This window comes from Vicugna pacos, chromosome 33 (assembly GCF_048564905.1).
Source record: "Vicugna pacos chromosome 33, VicPac4, whole genome shotgun sequence".
Lineage (NCBI taxonomy): Eukaryota > Metazoa > Chordata > Mammalia > Artiodactyla > Camelidae > Vicugna > Vicugna pacos.
Window position 1 is genome coordinate 9,487,873 of NC_133019.1, and position 21,580 is coordinate 9,509,452.

At 44.4% G+C, this 21,580-nt stretch overlaps 1 protein-coding gene across 3 annotated transcripts in view; it reads right to left on the bottom strand.

The window, feature by feature from the left end:
* TECTA (tectorin alpha) overlaps window positions 1–14,098 on the bottom strand; it is a 67,232-nt gene extending 53,134 nt beyond the window's left edge. For 2 of the 3 annotated variants that reach the window (XM_072953731.1, XM_072953730.1), the window contains exons 1-5: window positions 12,615–12,678; window positions 9,337–9,470; window positions 6,275–6,562; window positions 2,565–2,702; window positions 2,042–2,207 (exon numbers count right to left, since the gene is read on the bottom strand). In XM_072953731.1, the coding sequence (XP_072809832.1) occupies window positions 2,042–2,207; window positions 2,565–2,702; window positions 6,275–6,562; window positions 9,337–9,470; window positions 12,615–12,678 (790 nt within the window). Of the gene's footprint in view, window positions 1–2,041; window positions 2,208–2,564; window positions 2,703–6,274; window positions 6,563–9,336; window positions 9,471–12,614; window positions 12,680–13,897 lie in introns of those variants that run through there. The other variant, XM_072953732.1, reaches the window with a different exon arrangement.
* Window positions 14,099–21,580: the final 7,482 nt, after the last annotated feature.

Below are 21,580 nucleotides of genomic sequence, written 5' to 3' on the forward strand. Positions count from 1 at the left end.
CCAATAAATGAGGGGAAAATGCCTTTGAATAAAGGAGGTTTGGACCAGAAAGGTAGACTCTCCGAGATAATTTTGTTTGCAAAATGATGATATAATAAACCAGCTCTATGCAACACTTCCCCTGCTATCACCCGGGCCAAATCCCAGTCTCATTAGATTGATCTATGTCCGGTGGCACATTAAAATGCACAGCAGTCCGTATAAGGATATTGAATTTGTCCTGCATATGAAACCCAAGGCCATAACTCAGAGGGGAAAGAATGAAGTCAAAGTGAGGACTTTGTACGCGGCTGGCATCTGACCAACCCCACAGCTCCGCGAGCCAAGGTTTTCCATTATCACAGCATTTCATCCCGGGGACTCAGGGAGAGGCTGTCACCCGGCACTTGGGTAGCACGGCCACAGTCAGTCAGCTCTGTGATGCTTGGACAAAGGAGAGAGGCGCTGGGTTTGTTCCTAGCCCAGGCCATAAAGGGGAGAGAGATAATGGGGTTTGGTATCTTTCACTGACCGTAAGCGAAGCTGTGTCTACACTCTTGTAAGGGAGGAGGCCACAATCTCTGAAATCCTGGTGGGCTTTGGAGCTAGATTCTTTTCCATCCAGTTTAATACTGGCTTAGCTCTAAAACATTTACTTGCTATTCTGAACATGAAGGACTTTACAGAGTCCACAGGAGGCAAGGATGCCCAGGCAGGCCATCTTCACAAATGACCTTTCCTCAGAGCAAAGGCAGAGGTTTGATAAGCACGACCAAGCACAGGGAAGGGGGGCAGAGGGTGTGGGCATCTCAGACCAGGTGACTACGGCTCTTCTGATTATTACACAAATTGAAGCCCGCAGGGCTGGCAAGACATGCAGGTCATCAGGATGGGATTTCAATGGAAGGAGGGCAGGAGCCCTCCTGAAGCCTTCATCCCAACCCATAACTTTCTTAGGCATCTGGAAACATTTCCCCCAGGGTCCTCTTCTGTGCTTACGTGGCACCTGCACCCGTGTCTATCATAACACATCTTACATGAGTCATTGCTGTTTCCCTGCCTGTCTTCTCTACCATGGCAGAGCCATGGGAGTCTAGCGCGCCTTCATCTTCAGCACCTAACAGGGTGGCTAGCACCTCAGTTGAAAAGATACAGCGGCTGGATGGCTGAATGGATGGACGGATAGATGGGTCAATGAGTGGGTAGGTGAGGGCGTGGACGGACAGACAGATGGATGGATGATTGACCAATTCTAGTTGCTATAGCCTCCACTCCTAGAAGCAGAAAAATTAAACGGAAATTCTGTTTTCTGAATATGTTTAGGCGCATAAGAAGCAAGGGGTCCATAAGCCAGGACATTCCTGTGGGAGTCCTGGGCTGTTTTTGCACATCCGAAGAGGTCCTGCTGGTTCAGAGGAGGCACCAAACTCTGGATGCCAACATGAAGGGAACCCACTGAGGCTCACACAGACCTAAAGCCAGCTTTGATTCTCCCTAAATTCCTGCATGTTTTGCTGCTGCTTGGAAGATTCTCGGAGAAGCTCCCTTGAAGACTGTGACACTCTCCCCCCTTCCTTTCTATTCATACTAGGAGGTCCTGATTTACTCTCGTAGAGACTTGGCAATGCTCCGAGTTCGCCCACCCCCGTGCATCTCCCAAGTGCAGATGGTGGAGCAGGAGTAAAGACGAGAAGGAAAATCTAAAGGGGGACAGGCAACAACAACAACAAAAATACTGTCAAACAGGAGGGCTCCCTTCTGTCCCTCTGGCTGAGAAATCATTCACGCTCCTCGTCCACTTTGGAGCTGCTCCGAGCAGGGCGCTGCGTTCACACCCCAGGCGAGGACTTTAGAAACCGCAGCACGGCAGACGCAGGGTTTCAGCTCCTGGCATGATGAATGTGCATGCTAAAATTGCCTTGATCTCCATTACCCAGCCGAGAGATGTCAAAAGAGTAAGGAAGGCATCGGCACCAAGTCCGCCCCCGTGGCTTAAAAGCCTGCCTGTCAATCTAAGCTAAACAAACCCTGCTTTGCCTCAGAGAAGAGGAAATGCCTTTACCTCTGGAGGTGCAGCCATTGGCTGGGTCAATTTCCTTCCCGTCGACCTTAAACGCCCAGCGGCCTGGAACATTGACGTTTGTGGTCTCTTGGATATTCACAATATCGGGGGTTCTTGACCCCGGAAGGCTGAAGAAATTGGTGAGGTTCCCACCATTAAATCCTGCCTAAAGCACAAAGGAAAATCAGACTTCTGAGCACACACACTCCCATTGGTTCACCTGTCCAACATCTTATTTTCAGAACCCAGCACACCTGAAGTCAAGAGACTCCTTCTCCTGGAGTCCCTGGGGTTGCCCTTCCAGGTGACAAAGACCCACTAGTTCATGCCACGCCAAGATCAAGGTATCAAAGATGGGCAAGACTAGCCTCCTGGTCCACCTGCTAGATCAGACATGCTTCTCCAGTTAAAAGCAGGATTCCCCTCTCCACCCTGCCCCACCCCCGCAGAGGATGCTGAGAAAGGACGCAGAGGGTGCAGTGCTTTAGAGACACGTAGGAGGATGACATGAAGAACCACCTACCTGTGCCATCACTCCCCCAAGACCCGTCAGGGGATCGCCACCACTCGCTGTCCCAGTGGTCCAGTTGATTTCATAATAATTGAAGAGCGTGAATGTATAGGAGCCATCGGACACCAGGACGGCCTGGAAGGTGTTCACCTACAGGATGGGAATGGATGGGTGGCTGGTCTCAAGACTGGCATCACCCCCCCCAGGGGTTCCTCTCCCCAATAGCAGCTCGCTTTCGCCTGCCCCCTCGCCACCCCAAGGTGCTCAGAGCTGCTCCAATGCCAGCCCTCATACTCTGCCTCCTCTCTGAATATGTTCTCGCCTCCAGAGGGAAAAGCAAAACATGTGGGGTTGTGCATTGAGAAGAGAAATTGCCTGAGAATAACCTAGTGGCTGACTCAGCGCCCCTCTCACACCTCTGACTGCAGACAGTAAAGTCAGAGGCCCTGCTCAGCTTGTGATAATACGGGAGCACCTATAGATGGCAGCATGGAACAAACTATAGGAAACAGCCAGGGAGAGGGCTACGAGCACCTGTTCTCGGAGCAGGTTGGGTGGGGTGTGGGGAGCGGGGGAGCCGCGCGCGCAAACGCCAGTCGGTGTGACTGCAGGGGTGGCCTGGGCTGGGCTCTCTTGCTTCCTGGAAAACACCACTCATCTTGGTGACATGTCTCCCCCTCTTTTAAATGCAGGTTGGAAAGTGATTTTTAAAAAGCACTTTGCGGGCAGAAATTGCTCCTCTAATGGAGCCATTCATGCGTCACTTTTTATCTACAAAATTCTCAACCCCCATCTGTACCTCAGACCAATGCTAAGATGATGATCCTTTGGCCTATTCCCATTTTAGAGCTAAGAAAACTGAGGGCTAAAGGAAATGAATTGCTGCAAATTCCACAATGACCCAGCAACAGAAAATGGGATTCGAGCCAGAGCTCCCAGTCTCACCGTAGTGCACTGTCTTCACACACTGTCTTAACTTTAAACTTTTTGGAGAGAGATGTTATATACATTCAGACCAGCCTCGCAAACAGTTTCCAGAAACAAGCTGTAGTAATCTCTGTCCTTCACTATCTCCCCCTGCTAATACCTACCCCTTGATATGTGTTCTCAGGGAACTCAAATAAAAATAGAGTTAAGAGGAGAGGCTGTTTGACCTTTTCCATCCAAACCTAGCACTTCCCCAGCTGCCTGATACCATCCTGGCTAACATTCTGTCAGACACAGAGGAAGACCCACATCCTTATCCTGTGTAATCAGACTGAGGTAGAGGATCTTGGAAGCCTCAGATCTCCCATCCTAGACACTCCCAGGGAGGGGGACAAGGGCCAAGTAAAGAAAAGCCCTTTTTGTAAACTAGAACTTTCTCCTCAGGTTCTGTGCTTGCCCGGCCGATGGCGTTTATGATAGAGCCACCCAGGCATCTGCCTCCATCCTCCAGCCCCGCTCAACAAAAGAGCAAAGTGGGGCACAGAGAGGACGGAGCAGTCAGCTATACGGCCACTGTGGGGTCAGGTTCAAGAGACAGGCACAGAGTCACGGTCACACCAGGACCAAAGCTAAGCCTTCCTTCAGACCAGGATTCTCCTTCGGGAAGTTAATTCCTTCTCCTGAAATGAAGTTGGAAGTATCTTTGGTCCAAGCAGGTCTTGAAAGCCACCCATTTCTGATCCCAGGAATCACCTCCAAACCAACCAGCCATCCTGAGAATGCCCGAGAAGCTGGCGTGTTCTTACTCACTCACACACCTCCCCGCACATACGTAGCTCCTCAACAACCATGCAAGACCCTCCTGGAGCTGTTTTTGTAGAATGATGTTTTCAATTCTTGAAAAGCCCTTTTATACTTCAGAGGATTTCCAGTGCTGCCTGGAGGAGGCAGCTGAGGAAAGAGTTTAGGATTCAGAGTTTGAAGATCCCTTTTCTTGCCACTTGGGCAAGTTACTTCACCTCTCTGGGCTGGTACCTTCCCATTTACAGTGGGGAGAGAGCTTCCTTTGGAACAGTCTCGTGAGAAATAAATGATTTGCAAAGATAGCTTACCACAGCACTGGTTCATAGTCAGCCTCAATAAATATTAGTTTTCCTTCCTTAAAATAAACATGTCCCTTAGAGCAGATGGGCTTCTGCTCTAAGATCCTCATGCCCAGTGTTCAGGGGCCTGTTGATACATGTTCCTCTAGAGATGGAGAGGCCTGGATAACAGGATATGGAAAAAGGGGTCAACTTCAAAGACAGGGATGGATGGATGGATGGACACTTCTGCAACTCTGAGGATTTTATCATCTTTTTCTCCAAGGAGCTCAAAGCACTTAGGTGTTACCTCATTCCTCCTCATCCAAAGAGCCCTCACTTCATCCAGAAATTTGCTCCAAAGCACAAACAAGAAAGTATCTAAATTATCTTGCCATTTTTATTGCCAGTGGAAGTTTTTTGGAAAAATGGTGGTCAGCATTTGATGGGCATTTCTTCTCCTTTTTTTCCCCCTCGCTGACACGAAAATTTATCAACCGCTGGCATCCTGCATTCTAACGCTGCAAGGTATGAGGCTTAAAGGACATAAAACATCACCTGAGCAGTCGTTAGCAATCCATAACATGACAGAGGGAAATGTGTGCTTCTTTAGAGGTTATTTCTAGCCAATACATCCACTGTTTAAACGTGTATCTTTCTGTTCTCCAGAACCTCTCGGTGATAAAGTGCATCTCGATGCTCTGGTCAGGAGGTGCGCATAGGCAGTGTGCGCGCTGCGTGGCAGCTATGGATTGCAAGCGTAGCACTTTTCCACCTCTGTCTCTAACTCAGTAGCTTCTCTTCCACCCTTAAGCAACTGACTCATTGCCAAGGAAATGGGAAAACAGATGGAATTGGAAATAATCCTAAGAAAGCAAGGGCAGATTTTTGAGTGCCTTTGCTCACTGGAAATGATACACCGAAGACACATCTGCTGCTTCCAAAATCTCCATTGTCAAAGTCACCCAAACAAACGGCAAGCTTTCGTGAAAACCACGTTCTGTCCCTGTATGTAGAAAGTTGATTACCTCTATAATAAGGCCAGTGATCATCTCTCTTATTTGTCTTTTATTTGATTGCTCATTTGGGATTTCTGAGCAGATGTTGAAACTTTATTCATGAACTGCTTTAACTGCCCACTTCAATTAGCATCAAATACGAATAATTCTAGCCCCGGCCACAATTTTTTTTTTAAAAAAGATCGTAACATAATGAAATGAACCAGATCATTTGGCCTAAAACTGGTACCCTATTTTCCTTTTCCTCCTATCAGGTTTTGTGGGGAACAAAAGTAAGAGGGGAGAAAATTAGCTGATGGAGAGAGGGATTTGTGCCTCTGGCAAGAAAAAGGGACCTTGGGGCTCCTGATGGGTCCCTAATTATACAGCCTGGATAAGGTCTCAGGGCCCCAATCACTCCCCTGAAAAATAGGAATGCTACCTGCTGCAAGAAAATTGCGGAGGGCTCCTTTTTAGACATTTGTAATGATTCGTGATAGGCATGGCACATCTTCTGAAATATTACAGCTGACTGGGCTGGTTAGGTTTGATAGCTCCCTCTGTTTCCTGGAAAGTGGGTGGCAAGACTCATCAGTGTAACTCAAGGAAACTGACATTCTTCAGCTCTAACAATTAGGCTCCTTCACAGTAGTGAAGATGGACAAGAATTAGATGTCAGGCTATGAAGCGGAAAACGGAAAATTTGAATGATTACAGGTGTGGTGCTGCTCCCTCCATAAAACGTGACTTCCTCCCATGTCACAATGAAAACCCAAGTGGCAGAGAAGGTTGCCATGTCTTTGAAGTACTTCCTGATGTCCTTGGTGGCTCTTTTCAAGATGACAGGGTCCATGGTCTCTCGGTAATAGATCTCGCCTCGAATTCCATTGTGCACATCTGCCCAGAATGGGGCGATGAAGGCCCTCCCATCCGTCAGGGGAAACGATTCGGGCGTGAACTGACTCACTAGCACGTTGAAGGAAACAACTCCGTTGTTATTGACCTACAAAAATAAGAGAGGTTTTTGCACAGTGGATCTGAGACCATGATGATTTCAGAGTCATAAAGTAAGACAGACATTTGCCTAATCATGTGAATGGAAATGACTTTTAAACTACTGAACGAGAACCCCTAAATGCCGGCTTCCATTGCTCAATCAGGGATTCGTTTACTTCCAAATTCATTGCTTTTCTTTCACTTTCAATTTGTAGTCAGCTTCATTTCTTATTAATAATCAGTCTCATTTTCATGTTCTCTATCTTATCTCTATTTACACTTATCAAACGCTACCAGTGTGTGTGTGTTGGTGCCCGTGTGTGCACGTACGTGTGCCTGTTCAGCTAGGCAGTGGCTTATGTGGGTAAGAGGGAAGCTCTAGAGTTACAGATGCAGAATAGGCAGGAAAAAAACCAAAAAACCGTGGAAGCAAAAAGATAAATGAAAAAGCTAAGGCGCTTTATATGAGACCTTGATTCCTATTATATGACAAGAAAGGGGTGTCAGAAAAAGATAAATCAGATACTCCATCATCAAACTCAGATCTCAGGATGAACCATATCCCGCTCTGGATGAAACATTTAAAGGATTTCTACTGATGTCACAACCACTCTGTACCCCGAACAAATACGGTTACAACCTACAGGTGCCCAATTCTATTCTAGCTCTTGTAGTCTGGTGGCTTCTTGGTATAATCGCTGTGTAAAAATGGAGATGTGAATATTTTACATTGCATATGTAAATGACTATCTTACGGTGACTTCTTCATGATTTGTAAATGGCCTAGTAAACTTGCTAAATTACTAAACCTTACTGCACATACCAAGCCAATATGTACACAAATATACAGGACCTGTAAACAATCTGTGTCCGCCTGTGTCTGCAGCTCTAACGCTGGTAGATAAAGCTGGTTTAACCCAAGGGCTTGTATGGCTTCAGCAGCGAAATGCTCATCATGGGCATACTTGCAGTTCCTCCAAACAGAGACACTCTATTGTTAGGTTCATATTAATTGGTAATATTATGGGCAATAATAGTGACCCAGATCCCAGATGCAAGTTATCAGTCCCTGGGCCAAGGGTATGTCAACCTATTTTGGAAGCGAGGGTGCGGGGTTTGGAAAGGAAGCTGGAGACTCAGCTTCAGGGATATTGTGAGTCTACTGTCTGCAAGTAACAGTGAACAACCCAGAGGCTTGAAAAACGCCCAGAGTCCTGGGAACTCAAGGAACAATCTGCCCTCAGAGAAGCCCGCCCCAAGTGAAGGCCCCTCCTCTGGCAAAAGCAAGAATTATTCAGACTCCATGTCACGTGGCACAGTGGAGAAGGAGGAGCTTAACTAAACGCACGTGTTCTAGTGGTCTGGGAGACCAGGGCTTCCAGAATGGAAGTCCTGTGTTTCCCTCTCATCTCCAAAATCAGGTCAACACATTCTGAAACTTACTGTTACAGCCTAGGGAGGCCCTGCTGTGAGCAGAACATAGAGGCATTTCAGGATGCCAGCGCCGTGTGTCTTCTAGGGAACAATGGTGTAATTAAAACACACGGACCAGCAGAGGAAGTTGGAGATGACTCAGGTGTGTTTTGATTCCATTCTATAGTTAAGAGCAGTGGTTCTCAAGCTTTGGCAGGCACCAGAATCCCCTGGAGGGCTCGTTAAAACAGATCGCTGGGCACCGGCCCAGGGTTTGTGGTTCAGTGGGTCTGGGGAGGGGCCTGAGATGTGGCATTTCCAGCGAGCGCCCAAGTGATCCTGATGCTGCGGGTCCAAGGACACCTGGTTACGTAATGGAAGAGAGATCTGTTTTCTAGTGAGAGTCAGCCCTGAGCTATAAGTCAGAAGCTGGAGTAGACAGAGGTCTCAGGTGCAGAGATGGCCAGAGATGGAGGTGCTTGGAGGTTTATTTCTTCCTCCAGGGCAGGACATATGATACACTCTACATTTGCTTCACCTAATTCTTTCTTTTGTGCGTGTGTCTGTGTGTATGTATTTATTGACATGTATTGACTAAAGCCAGCTTCTTTCAGTCTGTCTCACAAACTAGGCGCAAGTCGGACTGCCTCTTCCTTTATCCCAGTTTACAATGTTGTGTCAATTTCTGGGGTACATCACCCAATTACTTAAGGCAAGTTCAGTTGCTCTGAATCTTCCAGTCAATGGGCAATAGTCTCACTAGCAGCAAACCCAATGATTAGAAAATAAAAAATAACCTGCGAACACAGGTGCCCAGGAGAGCTCTGACAGCAAATGATACCGTTTCTTCATGCGGGTTTGACAACGAGACCCCACGGCATATTGCAGACCCAGTGAGCGGGGGCCAATTCTGCAAACGGCTTTCATAATAATAGTGGATCATCCTCTGCCCTGCTCCAAATTGGTCGGAAGCCTAAGAACAGGAGATGCCTAAACTTTTCACACCCCCCGCAGGGAAAGAAAAACGATCTTGCTCCTATCCTGGTTCACTGTATCTTTTTATCTTGTCTAGTAGCAGAAATAATGTTCATGGCATTGGGGCTTCTGCTTCACTTCCGTGTTTAATCACCCACTAAAGTAATTTATGGCCCTGTGTACTCCTCTACTATGAACATGCGCCATTAAATCTACCTTTGACTTTCTTAATCATAAAACCTATCAGCTCATGAAATCTCAGAACGCGTCATTCAGGCTGCCAATAAACCCTCCATCGGAAGGAGCCCCGGAAGAAGGTGTTTAAAATAGTTTTCCCTGATGACAAACAATGGGGAGAGCCGTCGAGCGACAGCGGGCTGCTTCTCCACTTACGTAGACGGTGCGGTACGGGACTCCGAAGAAGAACACGGGGACGGCCAACTTAATCTCGGAGGAGCTCCCGTCGTCTACCTTAGGGGTTTTGGTGTCATTCTGCCAAAACGGATACATGAGCTCCCTGGGCTGAACTGTCGAGAGAGATGGTGGTTAGAGGGATGCCTGGCGCCTCTTCCGTTTGGCAAGCTGCTTCCCTCCCTCCCACTAAAGCCAGCTTCTTTCAGTCTGTCTCACAAACTAGGCGCAAGTCGGACTGCCTCTTCCTTTATCCCAAATCTCAGCTGTGCACAGTGTGTTATCTTCTGCCTCTAGAAAGGGGTGCCCAGAAGTGATGGCACGTCTCTTTAAGAGAAATCACTTTCCGCTTCATTTCTACGTTTACATGCACTTAGGAGAGAGCAGTGGTCAAAACTGGCTGGAAGGCTGTGAAATCACCACTGCCTGGAGCTCTCAGAGCGCTGAGAGGTGCCTCTAGCTCTGGCATGGCGGAGCCGGCTTGCTCCCTGGTCAGGAGGCAAGGTTCACAGAAGGGGGCCAGTGGCTGTGAAACTCCCTTCTAGCTCGAGAATTCTACTGTCGAGTCTTTTCCTGAAAGGAGTCCCTTTCCTCCCACTGCACAACAGGAGAAGATACCAGATCCCAGAGGAAATAAGCAATTGTTGGATCTGGGACAAAAGTGGGAGGAGAGGGTTTGTAGTAACTGGCCTGTGAATGACCTTAATTGAGCCCCGGCCCCGTGAGAAGGCTCCCTGCCCAGCTCCTGTTTACAGAGACAGACATGGGATCCTCTGGGGTGAAGGTGTTTGGGCCCTTGGGAGCTCTTTGGAGAGGAGGCTCAGGGCACTTACTCATCACCCTGGTCAAAGACATATCACACACAAACACAGGGCTCCCCTACTGTAACCGTGTCGTGTCACCACCTCTCCTGGCAGCCTGGCTGACTTCTCAGAAGTTTCTTATCCAAACTCGTGCAAGAGGTGGTCCAGTTCAGAGAGAACTGGGTCTACATTACTGATGAGCTGACCCAGTGGCATCCACATGAAATAACCCACATTTGGGGTATAATTTTTCTCTGCCTCTGTTCTTTCTTTTTTTGGATGAAAACAGAGCATCACCTTTTTTTTTTTCCGTTTTCTTAAATTGTTTGCTAGTTTTCAAGGGCAGTGGCAGATACATCTGAGGCCTCTGCTCACCGTCCCTGAGGTACCTGCTTGCCACCATCCAGATGCTGACGTCCCAACCTCCGGTCAGAGCCCTCTCCTTGGGAAGGTCCCTGTTCTGTGCTGATGGAGCCGATAGGCTGGAGAGCAACTGGCTGAGGGCTGCCCTACTCCTGCGGGAGCCTCGGAGTGAGTAGAAAGCAGCTCAGGTAAGAGGGTTCAGAGAGTTGCGGAGGGACCAGAACACAGCTCAGCAGTGCTTGGCCACATACCAGCTCCTCTCCTCCTGGAGCAGAAACCAGAGGAGATGTGCCTGCACGCAGAGCTAGTCTGTTTCCAAGGGGCTAACATCCGAGAGAAAAGTGGGGAGAACTAGCCTGGTCACTGGTGTATATGCCTCGTTCCCCAACCTGCAGAAGCCTCTGGGAAGCGAACCAAAGTGAACCTTTAGGAGGTGCTGTGGTTAGTTTATTCACAGGAGCACTCAGCCGACGTGCCTTATTTAATGTCCCAACCGGTAAACAACAAAGGGATTCACTAACATTCATAACTACGTAGAAGGGGGAAATTCCAAATTCCTAGAAGGAAGGAATTTTTTCAAAAATCTCTTTATAATCCCTATCATAGCATTACACACAGGTACTTATTAAATCTGAAGGGTAATGAACTTTCTCAACTTCATAATAATAAATCAAATCATGTCACAGATTTTTCCTTTGGGGAACTTCTTATGAGTGATGCCCAAGTGTGAATAAGGCCTCAAATGAATTGTAATCATTTTAATGGAAGGATGACTTGGTATTTGGAGCAGCAATGGCTAATCTGCCTAGGAAGAGGGAAGTCCATGCCTCTCCTGGAGGAGACAGAAAACTGTCATAGAGACTGTCCCTAACTTCTCTCTCGGCTACAAACGTAATGCAAATTGGCAAGATTCATCTCTTCATGAATGATCCTAACTAGTTCATGATTTTGAACAGGAAAGAGTGGCTAGTAAAATTTTTTCAATTTTAAGAAGAATGCAAATAATCAAGATAGTGAATATCATAAATGCTTAGCAAATCCTTGTTCATTAAAAAAAAAACAGGTCCTTAGGAAAAGGCAGTAGGTTTAAATTACAGTCATTTCCACCTTAGAAGCCATTACTATTTAAAAAATATAACTTGTTAGCACGGCGTATCACCAGCATCAGGGTTAATAGAAGAAAATCTCCCTGCCCATGCTGATTTTAGGCTGGGGATTTCACAATAAACATAACTGTGTTCCCAGAATTTTTTTTTTCCACCAAATGAGACCTACTGTCTTAGAGCAGAAGTAGGAAGTTATAGTCAGTGGGACTCTATAGTCTGCATGTTACATCTGCTTAAATTGACCAACCCCAGAAAAATGTCAGTGCTCCATGCCCTTAGGACCTATTCACTCAGACTTGTAATCATGTGTCAACTAAATGAACAAACAAAACAAAGGAAAATGCTGTGGAATGTTAGCCATAAAAGTTTCAAACCCATCCAGACTTTCCCACTGTTCTTGTCTAAAATTCAAAAATAATAGAAAGAAATGTATATGACCTCTCACCTACCCTGGGCAGTGCTGTGTAGAGAAAAAGGAGGGGTCACTTGGGGACACCATTTTCTTATTTCACTGGCAGTTTTAGATTTGGGGCCATTGTAAAAAGCCACTGGTACACAAATCACTGACATGAATGCCATCAGGAACTTCCCGATTTCGGCTTAAACAAGTGTATTTTTTAAAGTCTGTGCCACAACTTAAATGCCTTCACTGGGCTCAGTCATCAGGCACGGGGTGCACACACACCTACCCTGGATACTTTTAATGGAATTAATTTGCGTTATCTTAAAGACCTACTTCATTAACCTGGGGCACCCTGATATATACAAATTGTGTTCAGAGTTAAATAAGAAAAAGCCAGAATGTAAGCGAACATCACTCCAAGTTAATGTATTTTGCCCTTGACAACGGAATTTAATTTACATTTTTCTTGTTGTAACTGTAGACACATGTACACCTGCCCTGACAATTACAGTTCCAACAAAAGTGTCTCTTTATAAATTCAAGAGCATGCGAATCAAAAGCTTTATGGAATTTTGTAGTACTCACCTTGGTGCCGTACAAGTGCGAAGATGAAAGAGACCCAAATTCTAAGTAATGATGAATAATTCATCCTGAAATTTTAAAAAGAAAAAGAAAAAAAAAATCCCCAGCTTGCCAGAGTAAATAGAACACCAGGTGTGTCTGGTGGCAAATCCCAAGACACATCACAACCGTCAGAGAACACATTCACATAACAACGTCAACAGTTCTGAGTCAGGTTGAAATGCCCTGAATGCTGGCAGGGCCTCCCAAGTTCAGCTCTTCATGAACAAATTAGACTCCCCCATGAGAAGCAGTTTGAAAGTGTAATGAGATCACTCAAATTGTTGGGAAATTATATAGAATCAATGAGCGTGGCAATGAGGACAGGAAAGGCATTTACTCTCCAGCTATTAAAGCACCGAAAAACAAGACCCAACTCTAAAGATCCCTGTTGTGTCCCTAGAACAGATACCCATCCTCTGTGAGACCAGGTTCTCCTAATTTTCACAACACCTTTCAATCAGGATCACATAAAAGTCAACTCAAACACAATGTGTGCCTACAGGTGGGAGGATTCAGAGTTTGCCATCACTTTCTTTAAAGTATGGAGCCAATCCATCACTTTGAAGTACTGAACAGAGTCATGGGCAATATAAGACTCTGTACATTGACTTTCCGTAGACAAAGTGAATAATGGACATGTAATGAGGAAAAACCACACCAGGGCTGCTCCTTGGAATTACACAGAAATCTTAGAATCCAGTACACAAGCAAGTAATTAGTTGCAGCAAATTAATGAGAGAAAGAACATCACAGAAGTGAACTTTTCATTTTAGTTACAATCAGTTGAACTGGCGGCTTTACCCTCGGTCGGTCTGTGCTGCTCTGTAGGGCTGAGGCGCAAATGTTAAGAAAGCCCCAAGTTACACATACAGCTGCGTATGAACCAAGTGCTCGGGTAGATCATGAACTTTGTTCCCGATAGCATTCTTAAAAATAAAAACCCTTCTCTTACTTTTTGAAGCTATCACAATTCCTCAGCCAGACTTCCACGGAAAATTAGTGAATCTCTGTTTAAGAGTTTCATTGTAAGTCTTCAGTTGTCAAGCGTATGCATTGAAATCTCAAGCACATAATAAATAATAGTTTTGCTGGAAATGATGCTAAGGCTTTAGCTGAGATCACACACAACTTTTAGCAGAAGGAGATGCCAGGAAGGTTTAAGACTGGAGTCCTTAGGGAAACAGTTCAGAGAGCAGTAAGGAGGATTCATTTAAATATTTGTATTTATGAAAAATGTCACTAACCTGTTCTGTAGAGACTGGAGGAACTGAGTCGGAAATATTAAGCCAAATCTTGGTAAACCAGGAAAAAATTAGGTAAAACAAGAATTCATGTCACTTCTCCCCCACTTGCTGCCAATTATTTCTGATTCCTGAAATGATGTCTGAATCCTCTACTCTTGAAACCAAAAATTCAGTTAGTTCTGCGCTAGAGTCAGATAAGTGTTGAGTTGCAATCAAGTTTTTTTCTATTGATTAAGGAAAAGTAAATCTAAAGATCAGTTTCAGGATTGCGTAGAGAGGTTCTTTTCCTGAAAAACTAGACCTCTCCCCCAACCCTCCTGGAAAAAAAAGTAGATTCAGATGGAAATGTCAGTTACTTGGAGCTGAAACCTTGGTCCTTTCTGATCGGAATCACTTTGCACTGAAAAACACAAAGAAAACCCCCCTTCTACCTTTGTACCCAAAAAAAAAAAAAAAGGCAACTGTATAATGTTACAGAATTAGCATCCACCAGCATGGGATTAAAACGCCAAACAAAGCTGCTGCCTCCAACATTTAAATGAAGTTGGTTTTCTACTAAAGTCTTTTTCTGTTTCTCTCGTTTTGAACAGTTGCCACAGACAGGCTCCACTCTGTTTTTTCACAGGTATGGATGAAGTATTTAAAGAAACTTTCTCAAACGTTTCTAGTTTTTATTCCTGCCCTTTTCCCTCTGATACACCGCAGGGCAGTGGGTGAGACCAGGGAACAGGTAACCAGCGTAAGGCATGACCTTTCAAGAGGGAAAACCAAACCATGCTCTGGACACCTCCAGAGATGCCCAGTGAGGGTCCTTGGAGGGAGGGGGCAGATAGACCCCTGCTGACGAAAATGCTCACTAAGTAAAGAATTTAAAAGGCATTGTGAACGAGGTGAAAATGTGTTTGGTTCGATGTGGAATGAGAAATACTGGCTAAGGCAGAAACTGAGTTTACTATCCAAGATACTAAAAGTAAAATTTGGTTGAAAAAAAAAAAAAGAAATCATTTCAAATGTAGCAGAAAAAAAACTCTTGTAAATCAATGGCAATTCAAAAATCACTCCAAATTTCTCTTAAATGCCAATTGTATCAAGAAACATAATTCCAGTTTTGAGAAAGTTTGTCCTAAAATGAACAAGGGGTTTGGGGAATTAATTTTTTTTAGTCTAAATTATTCAATACTTTCCCCAAAGCCTGTGGTAATTCAGTAGGTTTTACACATTAAGATTATCATATTAAGTGAAGTCAGACAGAGAAAGACAAATATCATATGATGTTGCTTATATGTGGATTCTAAAAAAAAAAAAGACACAAGTTTTATTTACAAACAAGAAATAGACTCACAAACATAGAAAACAAACTGTAAAGGAGGGGAAGGGATAGATCAGGAGCTTGGGATTAATAGATACACATTACTATATATAATATAGATAAACAACAAGGACCTACTGTATAGCACAGGTTACTATATTCAATTTATTGTAATGAGCTGTAATGGAAAAGAATCTGAAAAAAATATATATATATGTATGTATATGTATAACCAAATTGCTTTGCTGTACACCTGAAACTAACATTGTAAATCAACTACACTTCAATAAAAATAAGAGTTATAGAATTAGAAAAAAAAATTAAGGATTACTCTCTCATTAGTATTATGAATTCTCCACATATACTTAATATATGAATATTTTCCTCTAAAATGCACATATTTATTAAAACAGAGGATCTGATTTTTTTTTGGTGCTTGTTCAAAATAAAATTAAACTCAAATCCAAGATTCACCCAGAAAAGCATTCTCCTTGCCCAGCGTTTATCAAGGTTTTAGTCCAATAGTCAACCTAAATGTTGTGAAGAAAAATAGTAGGTTCTATTTTAAAACTGATAGTGGCGTCATAATTGCTTTGGTCTTCTTTCTTCATAGACTCATGGATATTTATAGCTCAGCCCTTTTGACCCATATTAAATGCTTCATCTGTCCTGAGGCAGGACTGTTCCTGGGACACATGCCACCTGGGCATAACCAGATACACAAGACGGCACATGAATGAATCAGAATGACTTTGAGAATCTAGGTGCAAGCAGGTGCCAGGTGCTTGAGGCAGATTATCAGAGTGGTAACCAAGGGGGCCTCATCCATAGAGAGTTATTGAGATGATTAATAGAGCATGGCATCCCAGGGCAAAGGAGATGGGCAGCCAACAAGGGTACTGCTTACTACTTATGATTAAAAAGAGGGAGAATGGTTGAGCAAGAGGCCCCAGTGAAAGGTCTTGATCCCTTGCTCAGTTTGTGGATCTGAGTCAGTTTTCAAATCTGGAATCCACAGATTGAAAAGGTAACCATGTCACCAAAGGGAAGAATCTTGCAACAGCACGACAAGTATGTACAGTATAGATTCTCCCAGTTCTTCCCCCAAAAGACCTATGGCCATTTACTTGTTGGACTGTAGCCTGGGGGTCGAGGAATGTCTAGATAGCTTGAGGACCATTGGAAAAGAGGTTTAAATTAACACTGATACTCAAAGACCTTGTTAGGGTGAAAACAGAGAGGCCCAGGCAATAAAAGGAGTCCTGGCCAAGTCCCAGAGGGCTATGGACCCACTCGGATGTCTTCTCCCTGGTCCCAACATGTAGCTGGGATTGATGTACCTGGCCCATTGGGTCTTTGGTCTATGCTGTAAGAGCTATCGCAGCAAGGAAGGAAACTTGATCCCCCTCACTCCAGCCAAGGCAGTTAATACGAAAGAGTGTTGCATCCTGGGGTCAGGAGAAGATGGTGAAGATTAGTGTCACTCTTGGAGAGCAGAGGTGGTGGACTCTGTCAAATCTCCATTTAATTGGCCAAGATGGGTCCTGAAGAATGACTGTGGGCTACTGCAAGCTCAACCAAGTAGTAGCCCCAATTTGCATCTGCTGTTCTAATGTAGTATCTTTGTTCGAGCTGATTAACAATGGTTTCAGATACGTGGCAAGTGGCCATTCATTTGGAAATGAATTTTTTCCTATCTAAATCAGGAATGAAGATCAGAAAGAGTTCATATTCAAATGGAACAGACAGCAATATACACAGGTTTGCCCCAAGGCTGAGATCGGATGGAATGGCTCCCACAGAATATCACCTTGATTCATGATGTTGATAACATCAAGCTGACTGGGCATAACGAACGAGAAGTGGCGAGCAGGCTGGAGGCCTGGGTGAGACATATGTGCTCTGGAAGGTGAGAGATAAATCCTTCAAAGATTCAGGGCTAGTACTTCAGCAACGTTTTTAGGAAGCCAGCGGTCAGGGACACGCGGGGAACTCCTCTCCAAAGGAAAAAACAAATGACTGCATCTTGCAACCTCTCGACAAAGAAATTCTTCCTTCTTTGTTGCTTTCTTTGGGTTCTAACGGCTGCATATTCCATACTTACAAAAACTGTTCCAGCCCACATGCCAGGTGACGTGGAACTCAGCCAGCTTTGACTTGGGTTGAGAGCATGAAAGAACTTGTAGCAGCTCCAGACTGTAATGAAAGCAACCCTACCTCTTGGAGCAACTGTTTAGTAGCGTCTGACTAGAGAACGCACTTTACTCATAAAGGGGATATGAGTGTGGGCCCAGGATGATAGTAGGAGCCATCTGTTGGAGCAGTGTCCCCAGTAGGAGGAATGTATGGGTCCAGGAACCAAGGTGTGCAAGCAGGAGCAGCCCCACTTGTCCTTACTCCCAGTGATGATTGAGGGACTTTGGCTTCCCAAGCCCTCATCTCTAGGTTGTTCAGAGTTTGACATCCTGGTTCCCCAGAGGGCACTCTCGACAGGGGACACAGCAAGGGTCCTACAGATCTACAAGATATGGCTGTGAGGCTGTCTGTGCACTCTGGGCTCCTTGTGGCAGAAACTATCAGGAAAGGTGAGTCACGATCCTGTTAGGAGGCACTGGCCCTGATGAGCAGGAAGAGGGCTGCTGTTACAGGTGGGGTTCAAGGGGTAATATGTGTGGCACTCAGGTGACCCACTTTGGCAGCTCTTGACACTCCACTGCCCAGTTGTGACTGTGACGGGCAGGCATAGCAACCCAAGTCTAAGTGGCATATGGTTCAGACTACTCAGGAATCTGGGTTTGGGAGCAACCACTAGGTAAACCAGAGAGACCAGCGGAGGTGAGAGCTGAGGCGGTAGAATGGATAGTGGAAGAGGGAGGCAATGGGTGCCAGGCGTGGCCCTGAAACCAACTGCAGTGACAGGGTCTGTCGTTCATTCCCCTAACCTCCCTCTTCTGAGTTTCCCCTCAGGAAGGGGGGTCTGCCAGAGCCCCGGAGGAGCTGGCCCTGATCAAGGATGATGAATTGCAACTACACGTGGCCTGGAGTGGACCATGGTAGACACGGAGGTGCACCGCTCAGATCCACCTTCAAGAAAAGAATGCTTTCCAGCTACAAGGAGTATGGTGGGCTGACAGCTCCTTTGGTGTCGATATCAATGTTCAAGTGAGGTTATGTTCTTCTTGTGTTCTGCAGGTAAAAGGACCTAAGTGGGGCTCCTCTAGTAGGAATCCTTGCTTCAGAGCATCTCATTGGGCTTGAAGACATTGTCGGATCTACAGCATGGTATGATGCCCACTCCTGCTCAATCCTTCTTTTTTTCTTTCATAGGTGTTATTTCCCCAATAAACCTTTGGCACTTCCAACTCCACCTTAGCATCGGCTTCCCAGACATCTGAATCTGTGACACTGGTGTCTCAGATAAATCTACAAGCCCTCCACAACTGATCATTTTGCTTCATTGTATAATGAGCCACGGAGATTCCAGGTGTTCCTGTAGTGCAACCACTGACTGAATGATGTTCAGCCTGCTAGATCTCACTCACTAAGGGGATTACATCTAAGGCTATGTTTATATTCTCCCTAAAAATTGTAGTTATCCATGGCTGAACCCTTGACACGGATGAGGTGATACAGAAGATGCAATGATGCTCCTGAAGACGTCTCCTAAACCATAGAGATGTCCACAGTGAGAAGACCCTCAAGAGCTCCACATCTGGAAGTCTGCTTCTCTTACTGCCTTGGAATCTTCACTCTTGGACACCTGGGTTAACTTTCATAAAATGGGGTCTCATGCAGTCTGTTAGTTTTTCATTCTTAAGGGCAAACTTTTTTTAATAGTATCATGATCTCTAATCTTTGGCAAAATTTTTGAATACCTGATATAATATTGCTGAAAATTTTCATATTTATTAGTATCATGGTAATAACTATTTAATGGCAAGCTGCAAACATTAGGAGTTTCAATTGTAGCACAAATGCTCTAGAATCTGTTTTTTTAAAATAATCTATTTTATTATTTGCCTCTAAATAATTTTCTTTTTTGTGCTGATATTATTCATTCTAGACACTGGACTCTTAATTATGAGAATAATGGCATCAGCTCTTTGAAAACCATATTGAATGACAATGTTTATTAACTAACTAGCAAGATTTTCTTGATCTAAGATCTCCGTAATAAAAGATGTTCATCTCTGAAATTTAAACAAAGACCCACAGATGTTTTCTGAAAGTAACTTTAGTATTTCTCTCTAGCCAAGGAGTTTGTAATGGCTAAGTAGATCAACATAACTAAAAACAACCTCACAACTGGTCTCATTCCAACATCCTCGTTGCTAGCACACTAGCAGTGAAGTTGAAAAGGAGTAGGGGGCGGGGGGAGACACACTATAGTCCCTGTTCAACAAGCAGCACCAAGCAGTTCGCCTGGAAGACGTTCGCTGGCGGGCAAGGCAAGAAGCGGCTCTGATTAAAGCTGACTGCAGACGGGGTTCAGGGCTATCCGTCTACCACTTTTCACGGGCACTCAGTTGAAACAAATGCTCATACATTGTTAAGGATAAATAATACAAACGCCTTCCCCTGCAGAGGTGAAATCTCACTCATCAATGATTAAAAATCGCAGATTCCAAGGGAAGATAGCTCCTAAACAGACGACATGTGTGCTCAGGCAAATTGGTATGTTGAGTCCGAGTGCCTGGGTTTGCATGCCTAACTGGGGAGAATGCCGTCTTAGCTGCACTAACCAGGAATCACGTATCAAGCCCTAGATTGGTAACGTCTTTGCAGGGATGTGACAAGTAATAAAACCAGGGGAAAAAGTGTTCTTTCTGTGTAACTCCAGTCGAGAACAATTTGGCAATACATACCCAAATTACAATCACGCTGACCTTTTGATCTAGCAGTCCCACTCGCGGGAATGTATTTTACAGATTTATTTCAAACACGTAAAAAAATGTATGCTTTTTACTGCAGCAAATTGAAAATACTAAAAAAAAAAAAAAAAAAAAAAAAGGAGGGGGCAGTTTGGGAGAGAGAACAAAGGAAAACTCAAACGTCTATCAATAAGGTGGTGGTCAAATAAATTAAAAACTACAGCTAAAAATGGAATATTATATATTATACTACAAACAGAGGGTAAGGTGATTCTGTATGTACTGCTATGGACAGATCTCCAAGGTACATTTTAAAAAGCAAGGTGTGTGCGGGTATATAATATACTAACTTTGGTGTTTACAAGGGGATCAAGGAGAGAATGTATGTTCTCATTTGCTATCATTTGTGTTAACTCTGGAAAGAAACACAAGAAACTAATAAAAGACGGAGTGGGCTCAGAGTGGCATTTTCCAATGTATACCCTTTTTATATGGACTTTTGAATCATGTGAATGTTTTCTGTTTAAAATTAAATTTAAATGGTTTTTTTAAAAGGCATCTTTTTGTGAACAAGTTGAAGTATAAACTAAACAAAAATTTTTAACACAACCAAAGCAGGTCATAGTGTCCTAGTTGTAGTCTCTAATATTATTCTCAAATAGTAAGGCTTACATCTGTCCTGAAACGTAGCAGGTAGTTCAGAAAACATCTTTTTTATTCTCTTTAGTTTGTGTTCTTTAATGGCTGCCTCCTCTGATCCTCATTCTTATTTATTTAACACCTTAATTGTATTACTTACAGTGCCTAAGAAGCATTCAAGGGTGGAGAGTCTGTGAAAGACTCAACACATTGAAATTGCATTGTAATTTTTGGGCAGATCCAGATCTTGCAGACCATAATAGATAAACTGGCTCCTCTATTTTGTAAGCAAAATTTACATTCTTCACAAGGCTCTCTCTTGAATTTTAAAAAGCAACTATAGCAGTGACAGCCTCATCCTTTCCCATAAAATCTTTGATAGAGACTCCATTCGATTGTAAACTTTTTTTCCCTCTATAAACACCAAGTTTAAGTTCACCTGAACACGGATGCCTCCCTGATAAAAGTCTGAGTCAAAACTGAGTGACCTTGTCTCCCCTTTGGTTGTTCACTAAAACAAAATTTTAAGGCTCTGGTATGTCCTTAGGTGGAAGACTAAATGATCAGTGTTCTTGCATCGTATTGCTGGTTCATTTCTTCCTGTCAATAGCACCCATCACAAGTGTCCAGTACGGCATTTCTGAGTAGGGAGGACAATAGAGACACACCAGCCATAATGTCACAGTTCTGGAAGTGGCATGAGGACAAGTCCCAATTTGGATTTAGAGCCATCAGCCACATTAGTGATTTTGTTACAGAGTAAATCAATTTAGTAAATGAATATCCAGCGGAACATCTCATTTTAGTGAAACATGAAGATGAACATTAACGGTGCGGGGAGGGTTATGGAGAACGTCAGCAGCA